This window comes from Trachypithecus francoisi, unplaced genomic scaffold (genome assembly GCF_009764315.1).
Source record: "Trachypithecus francoisi isolate TF-2019V2 unplaced genomic scaffold, Tfra_2.0 Lachesis_group0, whole genome shotgun sequence".
Classification (NCBI taxonomy): Eukaryota; Metazoa; Chordata; class Mammalia; order Primates; family Cercopithecidae; genus Trachypithecus; species Trachypithecus francoisi.
Genome location: NW_022681453.1, coordinates 131,361,536 through 131,372,562, shown reverse-complemented (window position 1 = coordinate 131,372,562; position 11,027 = coordinate 131,361,536). Strand labels below are relative to the sequence as shown.

The following is an 11,027-nucleotide window of genomic DNA, read 5'->3' as shown; positions in this document are numbered from 1 at the left end:
CTTTATCACAAAGAGTCAAAGAAATGTACAGGTTATGTTTTAAAACTATCAGTTCTGGTTAGTTTTCTTTCTTTCCCTCTCCTCTCCACTCCTCTCTTCTCTCCTCTTCTCTTCTTTTCTCTCTTTTCTCTCCTTTCCCTCCTTTCCCTTTCCCTTTCCTTTGAGTTTCACTCTTGTTGCCTAGGCTGGAGTGCAGTGGCACGATCTCGGCTCACTGCAACCTCTGCCTCCTGGGTTCAAGCGATTCTTCTGCCTCAGCCTCCTGAGTAGCTGGGATTACAAGCATATGCCACCACGCCTGGCCAATTTTTTGTATTTTTTGTAGAGATGAGGTTTCTCCATGTTGGCCAGGCTAGTCTCTAATGCCTGACCTCAGGTGATTCACCTGCCTTGGCCTCCCAAAGTGTTGGGATTATAGGCGTGAGCCACCACACCTGGGTGGTTAGTTTCTACCCTATGACCTGACAAAGAGCCAGAAATCTCTGCAGAATGATTTATTGGGCAAGTTAGTGGACAGAAGAGGTATAGTCTGCTGCGCAGATGACATAAGGGGGACCTGGAACCATATGATAAGACTGAAGGAAGCCAACAGAATGCAGGAACAGGGAGAAATGTCTGGGATTGGAATTGATTGGCAGGACTGGGTTGGGATACATGGAATACAGCAGAGACTCAGTCATCTTTGGGAATATGATAGTTGGTACTCAGGAAAGGGGGGGAGACCTGGCTGCCCCCTGGAGGCAAGAGAAAGAAGCTCCAGACTGAAGTTTGCAGCTGAGCACCTGCCTAGGTGTTCCAGAGGCATATGATAGTGAGGACGGAGGAGGCCATGAAGAGCAGGTAGAGGCGGAAGAGCAGGGCATCCATCACGTGACTGAACTGCACCCACAGCTCCACCGAGTGCTGCTTCTGGGCCTCATGTTCCCACTGGGCCCTTGTCCATTCTGAGCCCCCTGTCAGCTCTGCCTTCCCAGGGCCTGGCATCTGCCCTGCTGATACCTCTGGCTCCTTCACACTTACAGAAAGACTCAGCCATGGGCTGCAAATGTCACCTATACAGGGAGGGAGACAGGGAAGGAGGCAGGAGCAGAGAAGTGGAGGTGGGGGAAAGGGAAGTGTGACTTCCCTCACCAGGCAGGTGGGTGGGGGTGAGACCCAGGCCCTTATTTCCCCTCTGGGGCGCAGTGGGACGGCATCTCCCTGGGCTGGTGGTGTGGAGCAGCAGAGAGTGGAGCCACCGAGGCAGGGGTGCGGGCTGGGTTGTGGCCATGTGCAGCAGGTGGGTGATGAAGACGGTCTCCAGCAGGCTGTCCACCATCAGGGAGAGGCACAGGGTGAAGTAGACACCTGGAGGGAAGGGGGGCCTGCTGAGGGCCAGAGGCACCACCTAGAATTTCTTCCAATACCACCCTGGCAGGCATACGGCCTCCTTTTCCCGGTATACCTCCCTCCCTGAGTTAGTTTCCACTCTTTTCTTCCAAAAGGTGGGAGGAGCATCCGTACCGATGAGGGGGGTGCCACTGGTGGGGAGCAAGTCATTCATCATGAGCAGGAAGACGTTGTAGCCCAGCAGGAGCATTATCTTGAATGGGACATGTTTCCCACTTTTCACTGGCAGTAGAAGCTGAGGGCATCGATGGCAGCCAGAAAGCCACTGGGCATGAGAAGGTTTATGACATAGAGGTTGGGCCTGCGCCTGATGGCCACCTGGTGGGGTAGAAGAGGGCGGTAAGTAGTTATGGGGTCTGAGAAACCCTCAAATCCAGGAATGGCAGTGACAGTTTGTCTCTGCCTTTTTCTTTGGCCTAATATCACCTGGGATCTGGAGCTGTGTGGAATGCAGCTTTAGAATCTGGTATAGAACCTGTGAAGAGACAGGCCAGAGCCCTGAGCTTTAGGATGGAGAATGAGGCTTGGAAGCCAGGAGAGAGGGTAACACTGGGAGACCCTGAAACTTGGGAGATGCATATTCGATGGACATTCTAGGCAAGGGTAAAAGCGCGGGAGGACGGAAAGAGCAAGAGCCTCCAAGCTCACATAGAACACAATCTGATCATACAGGTTGCCTCCCCTGGACATCTTTGCGGTGGCCTTGTTGATGCTCAGGAGCTCCCATTCTCCACGGGCCTGAAGGATGTCCCAGGATGTGTCTGTTATTTCCCACACTTCTTTCTCCATGTCCAGCAACATGCTGTCCACTGAAAATGAGAACCATCTGAATCATTTTTCAAGGTTATAGTTTCCTGGTGGCTCAACTGCTCTCTTTTTCCATCCTTTCTTTCAACAAATAGTTTTGAGTGCCTCCCACATGCCAGGAAACTTGCCAGGAGCTTGGGATGGTAAAAAACAAGACAGACTTGGGTTCTGCCTTTATGAAAAATCTTTTAGCATCCATAGAGCCTTATTCTTCTCCCTACCCATACTCCTTGGTCACAATTTACTCATAGTTTCTTTATATTTGTTGGCTGCTCTCATTCACTCCATCCCTGAGACCCCACTGCAACTCACCTGTATAGAGGAATGAGCTGAAGGTGAGTATGCAGTTCTGCTGGTCGAAGGGGAAGTAGAAAATGTCCAGGTTACAGATACTGTCCACCTTCATGGGTTTCTTATACCTGATGCGACCTTCATTACTTACATATGCTGTAAGGCCTTTTGGGGTCTTATCCACATCCATGCTGGAGGAGAGATAAGGCAAGAGGAGGGTGCTGCGGTTTCTCTCTCTCTCTTTTTTTTTGAGACAGGATCTTGTTCTGTCACCCAGGCTGTAGTACAGTGGCAGGCTCTCAGCTCACTGCAACTTCCATGTCCTGGACTCAAATGATCTTCCTTTCTCAGCCTTAGCCTCCCAAGTAGCTGGGACTATAGGCACACCACCAGTCCTGGCTAATTTTTTTTTTTTTTTTTTTTTTTAAGAGATGAGGTTTCATCATGTTGCCCAGGCTGGTCTCAAACTCCTGAACTCAAGTGATCCGCCCACCTTGGCCTCCCAAAGTGCTGGGATTGCAGGCATGAGCCACTGCGCCCGGCCCAGTTTCTCTTCTTATCTCTCTGGTTGTTTCTTAGCCATCTAAAGAGCACTTACAGCGGCCCCAGTGGTAAACTGTGATCTCTATGGCTACCAGGAGATAGGACGTGACCAGCCCTTGATACGCACAGTTCAACGATGAAAATGTCTGGGAGCCACAGGTTCTTGGCTGCCATACTCATCTTCGTGATGCCCTCACACTCCTCTGGGTTCCAGCTGATAAATGGGTTATCCCAAACCTAGAGCCCAGGTGGAGGAGAGTTGAGAGCCTGAGATGAATTGGAGTTATTTTCTCCTGCCCCTTAATTTCTTCTTTTTTAAAAAAAGTTATAAAATACTTCAAGCATATAGAAAAATATATAAAATATTATGACAAACATCTACGTATCTACAACCCAACTTTGTGGCGTTAATATTTTATTAAATTTACTTGATTTTTTTCAAGAAATGAGAATTATAGATAAAATCGAACCTGCCTAGGACCATTTCTTCATGAATTTTGATCAGCCAGCACTGGTGGTCTGGGAACCACACTTTGAGAGTGAGGTTAGGTGATTGTATTATCTTTCTCCAGCTCCTTCCTTCCTTTCCTCCAAGCAGGCTTTTTTTTTTTCTTTTCTTTTCTTTTTTTTTTATTTTTATTTTTTGAGATGGAGTCTCGCTCTGTCACCCAGGCTGGAGTGCAGTGGCGTGATCTCAGCTCACTGCAACCTCTGCCTTCTGGGTTCAAGCGATTCTCCTGCCTCAGCCCCTTGAGCAGCTGGGATTACAGGTGCGTGCCACCACCTGACTAATTTATTTTATTTTATTATTATTTTTTTTTGTGAGATGGAGTCTTGCACTGTCACCCAGGCTGGAGTGCAGTGGCATGATCTCAGCTCACTGATATAGATATAAAACCTCTGCCTCCTGGGTTCAAGCAATTCTCCTGCCTCAGCCTCTTGAGTAGCTGGGATTACAGGTGCGTGCCACCACCTGACTAATGTATTTTATTTTATTTTATTATTATTATTATTATTTTGAGATGGAGTCTCCCTCTGTCACCCAGGCTGGAGTGCAGTGGCGCAATCCCGGCTCACTGCAACCTCCGCCTCCCAGGTTCGCGCCATTCTCCTGCCTCAGCCTCCCGAGTAGCTGGGACTACAGGCGCCCACCACAACACCCGGCTAATTTTTTGTATTTTTAGTAGAGATGGGGTTTCACTGTGTTAGCCAGAATGGTCTTGATCTCCTGACCTCGTGATCTGCCCGCCTCGGCCTTCCAAAGTGCTGGGATTACAGGCGTGAGCCACCGCGCCTGGTCACCACCCAGCTAATTTTTTTATATTTTTGGTAGAGATGGAGTTTCACCATGTTGGCCAGGCTGTTCTTGAACTTCTGACCTCAAGTGATCCACCTGCCTAGGCCTCCCAAAGAGCTGGGATTATAGGCGTGAACCACCAAGCCCAGCCATCAGGCAGGCTTTTCAGGTTGGAAACTCAATTCATTCACTTTTATTTCCCCCCATCCTCCCACACACCTTGTTTTCTTATCAATGCAATTAAGATATAAATTTTCCACTGGGTTATGCTTTGATTACATTCCATAGATTTTTCATATGTATAATTTTCATTTCTAATTACTTTACAATTTCTACTTAATTGCTTTAATTTATCCTTTGCCTCAAATATTTGGAAATTTAATTTTAAATTCCCAAGAAACAAGGTTTTCTTTCTTTCTTTTTTTTTTTTTTTTAGATGCAGTCTCACTCTGTAGCCCAAGCTGGAGCGCAGCGGTGTGATCTCGGCCAACTGCAATCTCTGTCTCCCTGGCTCAAGTGATTCTTGTGCCTCAGCCTCCTGAGTAGCTGGGACTACAGGCAAGTGTCACCATGCCTGGCTAATTTTTTGTATTTTAGTAGAGATGATATTTCACTATGTTGCCCAGGGTGGTCTTGGACTCCTGAGTTCAGGTGATCCACCGGCCTCGGCCTCCCAAAGTGCTGGGATTACAGGTGTGAGCCACTGTGCCCAGCCTTTTTTTTTTAAATTTTTTAATTTTTTATTTTATTTTTATTTATTATTATTATTATACTTTAAGTTCTAGGGTACATGTGCATAACGTGCAGGTTTGTTACATATGTATACTTGTGCCATGTTGGTGTGCTGCACCCATCAACTCGTCAGTACCCATCAACTCGTCATTTACATCAGGTATAACTCCCAATGCAATCCCTCCCCCCTCCCCATGATAGGCCCTGGTGTGTGATGTTCCCCTTCCTGAGTCCAAGTGATCTCATTGTTCAGTTCCCACCTATGAGTGAGAACATGTGGTGTTTGGTTTTCTGTTCTTGTGATAGTTTGCTAAGAATGATGGTTTCCAGCTGCATCCATGTCCCTACAAAGGACACAAACTCATCCTTTTTTATGGCTGCATAGTATTCCATGGTGTATATGTGCTACATTTTCTTAATCCAGTCTGTCACTGATGGACATTTGGGTTGATTCCAAGTCTTTGCTATTGTGAATAGTGCCGCAGTAAACATACGTGTGAATGTGTCTTTATAGTAGCATGATTTATAATCCTTTGGATATATACCCAGTAATGGGATGGCTGGGTCATATGGTACATCTAGTTCTAGATCCTTGAAGAATCGCCATACTGTTTTCCATAATGGTTAAACTAGTTTACAATCCCACCAACAGTGTAAAAGTGTTCCTATTTCTCCACATCCTCTCCAACACCTGTTGTTTCCTGACTTTTGAATGATTGACATTCTAACTGGTGTGAGATGGTATCTCGTTGTGGTTTTGATTTGCATTTCTCTGATGGCCAGTGATGATGAGCATTTTTTTTTTTTTTTAAAGATAGGGTCTCACTCTGTTGCCCAGGCTACAGAGCAGTGGCACAATTATGGCTCACTGCAGCCTTGACCTCCCGGGCTCAAGTGATCCTCCCATCTCAGCCTTCCCAGTAGCTGGGCTACAGGTGTGAAACACCATACCAAGGTAATTTTTGTATTTTTTTGTAGAGATGAGGTTTTGCCATGTTGCCCAGGCTGGCTTCAAACTCCTGGGCTCAAGCAATCCACCTACCTTGGCCTCCCAAAGTTCTGAGATTACAGGCATGAGCCACCGTGCCTGGCCTCTCCTTGATTTTGAAAGCAGTGTATTAAAGCCCCTCATCATTATGGTCAGTTTTTCAGTTTCTCCTTCATGTGTTTCAAAGCAATGTTAGGGACATAAAAATTCATAATTATTATATCTTTGTTTAAAATCCTTTTTGACTGTTAACTGTAGGGAGAGAATAAAGTGTTGTCCATACCATTTCCAGCCACAGGAAGGATGACAAGAGGTACAGCTGTTCATCCTGCCAAAAGAATTTCCTATTTCCATCGTGTTGCCAGTAAGAAGTCTGTTCATCTCCCCCACTTCCCATGCTTGTTTACCAACTCCCGAGGTATGTAAAGGGGATATGTGATCAAGGACAAAAGCTCTATCAAAACAGATGTGTTAGGCTGTGGACAGGAGAGTTCACAGCAGGGCAGGCGTAAAGTAGTCCCTCTCAACCTTGGCTGTATATGAGAATAACTCGGAAAGCTTGAAAATATTGATGTGGCCGGGTGCGGTGGCTCATGCCTATAATCCCAGCACTTCGGGAGGCCGAGACAGGCAGATCACTTGAGGTCAGGAGTTTGAGACCAGCTTGGCCAACGTGGTGAAACTCTGTCTCTACTCAAAATACAAAAATTAGCTGGGTGTTGTGATGCATGCCTGAAATCCCAGCTACTCGGGAGGCTGAGGCAGGAGAATCGCTTGAGCCCAGGAGGTGGAGGTTGCAGTGAGCCAAGATCATGCCGTTGCACTCCAGCCTGGGCAAGAGTGAGACTCCATCTCAAAAAAACAAAAACAAAACAAAAACAATGCTTGGGTTTCATCCAATCAGAACCTCTGGGATTAGAACCTGGTCACTGGTATGTAGCCAGAGTGAGAAGAAAAGATTCTCTTCCATGTGCTGCTATACCTCACCCTGCTGCACTGGACAGAGCTTCTTTGAGATCCCCATGCCAGGCAAATGCCATCCAGCAGTGGTGGAGGAAGCAGAAATCTGGCTAAGTGCTTTGGGGGACCACCTTGCCAGGGGCTGGGAAAAGTTAAGGACACCAAGGAGGGCTAGAGGGGTCAGCACTCACTGCATCTGGGATGGTAGACATCGTGAAGGAGATGTTGACTCCGGTGGGGACACTGATGGTGACTGTTCGGAAGGCCTTTCTATTAAACACTGAATTCAGAGCAGTGGGATCCACCCTGTGCTGGCCAAACCCTGAGCATTTGATGGTGAAAGTAACGCCCTTTCCTGTAGTGGACATCAAATGTGTGAGATGAAGGAGAGCAACCCTGTGCTCCCTATATGAGAGGGGCCCCAAGGCAGGGCCTGGGGTCGCCTGTGATAAAATGAGAGCTAACATTTGTTGAGCATTGGCTATGTGTCAGGTATATTCTAAGCCCTTTAAAAATGGATTACCTCATTTAATCCTCCCAATCCCCATCAGGTAGATACTGCTTTAGCCTCATGTAATAAATGAGCTAATTAAGGTGCAATAAAGGGAAGTAACTTCCTACAGTCAGACAGCCAATAAAAGGTAGAAGCCAGATTTGTTCTGAGCCCAGGTTTATCTGCTGCTGCTGTGCTATATGTCCCCAGGGATGAGACGAAGAATGGGGAGGGGATCACCAAGAGGGGTCCAGACGCTGGGCTTTTCCGTCCGAGGCCTGGGAGGATGGGGTGAGCTGGAATGCAAATTCTGGAAGCTAATGTGGCAAGCTGAGTTAGAGCTCCAACCTCCTTTCCAATATTTCTGTCTCCATGCAAAGCATGCCCAAATCTGTATGCAAACTGAGCCTGGAACGTTGATAGTCATCTGATAGGATTACAGTCCCGGGGTCCCCGAGAGAACACACCTGTTTTCACCCTGACTGCCCCAACCTTCCTTCTTCTTACTTAACTTTACCCAACTCTATCACTAGCATTCTAGTTTGAGGCTTTTAAAAAGTTGTATTTTGGTGCAGCACACCAACATGGCACAAGTATACATATGTAACAAACCTGCACATTAGGCACATGTACCCTAGAACTTAAAGTATAATAAAAAAATAAATTATTTAAAACAAATAAAAAAATAAAAATAAAAATAAAAAAGCAATACTTTAAAGCTAAAAAAAAAAAGAAAGAACTTTTGGATAACTAACTTCTTTAATAATACATTTTATATGAAATGGACTTGATTTGTCTATACTTTGTTTAGAATTTTTATAATTATGATGAGGGGTGATATTAGATTATGATGATTATGCTTATATTAATAATCTCCATTTAATTTATTCTTACCATATTACTAACTTCATTAAATTATTTGAGGAGTAGGCCCCACTTTTTCTACTCTACCACTTTTTGTACTATTATGTGTGCTGGATGTAGATAGAAATGATCTGTTAACTATGGTAGAAAGCATATTTCAAAGTATCTGCGTCTGTATGACAAGATACGTTTTAACAATTTTATTATCTATAATTTATGTACAATACAATTCACCAGTGTTGACGTTACAATTGCAATAAACTTATAAAGTAACATTAAAAAAAAAGTTGTATTTTATTTTTAATGAACATATAATAATTGTGCATATTTCTTAGTTTGGGGTTTTTGGGTTTTTTTTTTGAGACAGCTACTCACTCTGCTGTCCAGGCTGGAGTGCAGTGGCACAATCACTGTAGTCTCAGCCTCTGGGCTTAGGGGATTTTCCCACCTCAGCCTCTCAAGTAACTGTGACTACAGGCACTCCCCCCACACTTGGCTAATTTTTTTTTTTTTTTTTTTTTTGTATTTTTTTAGTAGAGACGGGGTTTCACCGTGTTAGCCAGGATGGTCTCGATCTCCTGACCTCGTGATCCGCCCATCTCGGCCTCCCAAGTGCTGGGATTACAGGCTTGAGCCACCGCGCCCGGCCATTGGCTAATTTTTAAACATTTTTTTTTTGTAGAGACGGGGGTCTCACTATGTTGCCTAGGCCGGTCTGAAACCCCTGGGCTCAAGTGATTCTCCCACCTGGGCCTCCCAAAGTTCTGGAATTATAGGTGTGAGCCACCATGCCCAGCCAAATAGCTATTTTTAGAAGTGTGGGTGGGCTTTTTTTTTTTTAATTTTGTTTAGATGAGTCTCACTCTGTCGCCCAGGCTGGAGTGCAGTGGCATGATCTTGGCTCACTGCAATCTCTGCCTCCCAGGTTCAACCGATTCTTCTGCCTCAGCCTCCCAAGTAACTGGGATTACAGACATCGCCACCACATCAGGCTAGTTTTTGTATTTTTAGTAGAGATGGAGTTTCACCATGTTAGCCAGGCTGGTCTTGAACTCCTAACCTCAGGTGATCCACCTGCCTCAGCCTCCCAAAGTGCTGGGATTATAGGTGTGAGCCACCTCACCTGGCCCGTCTTACCCTCTTCTAACTAATACATTTTAAAATTTTCTACTCGTGAAAATGTGTTGGAGGAGCAACAACTTGGAATGAGAGAGATGGTTGATAACCTCTGTGCCAAGGACATTGAGCCTTATCCATTCTCAGCATCACAGTGCTTTCCAGGCAAATTCTTAAACCACTCTAAGAACAGTGAATATTCATTTGTCAACCCCTGTGTGCAAGTGCCCAGAGGGGCTTTCATAACCATTTACACTGCCTAGACCAGGTGTACAATTTGTGTCTCTTCCCTGTGCTGGCCTTTAAATTCACCTCTGGTTCAGTCCTCTCCTGTGCCTCCCTATCCAAAGTCATGGAATAATCTAAGGAGGAGAGATGACATTTATTGGCACTCTTACCAAGCTCCAGGCACTGTGCTTCCCTCCTCCTCTTACTGAATCCTCACAACCCTGCAAGGTAGGTTTTGTTTTACAGATGAGGAAACCGGAAACAGAGAAGTTAAGCAGTGCATCCAAGTTTATAAAACTAGCAACGTGAGACACGAAGATTCAAACCCAGGTCCATCTGTCTCCAAATCCCATGTTCTTGTCTCTCTCCCATACTGACTCCCTGGAAGAGAAGCACATTCTACTTTCACCCTTGACCTGCTGCCTTCTGGCACCTTACCTAATCTAGAGCCCTTGGATCCAGTAGGTGGTTGGGGAAATTATGGCTAAAGGAGGTGGGCACTTTGCTACAATGGTTTGGGTTTCATACCTGTAGAGAGAAAGAATTACACCTGTGGACAGAAAGACGGATGGATATAGAAACTAAATACAAGAGAAGACAATCGTGGATGGTTGTCTTCCATGTAGAGTACCAATGGGGAAAAGACAGACTTTTCAAGTAGTATTGGGAAAACTGGATATCCATATGCAAATGGATAAAGTTTGCTGGTGTTGAACTCTATTTTTCCAGAAGAAAAATAAAAGTGCTCTTGTGTGGCATGTAACTGGAAGGGGATTTTCTATCTTTCAGAAAAGGAAAGTCTATGTGGGCATTATGGTAATGTAGCTATGAAAGAACTCTATCCATCTTAGACAATCTCTAGGAGGTGGAAATTTGAAAAAAGTTCCTAAATGTTCTACTAGGGAGAGGTCCTCCTTCTTCCCCCTTCCCCCATTGTTGCTCCTTTCTTACCTTGAACCAGAAGACTGAGAAGGAGGTAGAAGGAAAATATTTTCCTGTGGAACCAGCTTCCTTCCATCTTCGTTACCTAAATTCTTCTCTGAACATGTACTGGGACCCAGGAATGCCCAGATTAAAGCAGCACAGGCCACACCTAGAGCCCGACTTTGAATACTAATAGCATTGGTTGACCACTGACATTTGTAACCTTCCTGGAAAGAGTGTTCTCGTTGTCTTGTTCTTGCCTATGCTTGAGGTTCAGTCTGCTTTTGAGACTTTATCTTAGTCTTAGATACTTTACTACAACGTACATGGTTATGGATAGCTCATACGTGATCAGCGTGCAGATCTTGGTGAGATACCTCAGTCTGAAAACTCAT

The 11,027-nt window shown here is 45.3% G+C and overlaps 1 protein-coding gene across 1 annotated transcript; it reads right to left on the bottom strand.

The window, feature by feature from the left end:
• Positions 1 to 786: 786 nt before the first annotated feature.
• HTR3E (5-hydroxytryptamine receptor 3E) lies at positions 787 to 10,726 on the bottom strand. The gene is given in 10 exon segments (XM_033200988.1): positions 787 to 1,016; positions 1,132 to 1,347; positions 1,504 to 1,617; positions 1,620 to 1,707; positions 2,038 to 2,198; positions 2,509 to 2,678; positions 3,158 to 3,267; positions 6,331 to 6,375; positions 7,199 to 7,362; positions 10,660 to 10,726. Coding segments are annotated over 10 exon segments (1,365 nt in total).
• Between the last annotated feature and the right edge of the window lie 301 nt (positions 10,727 to 11,027).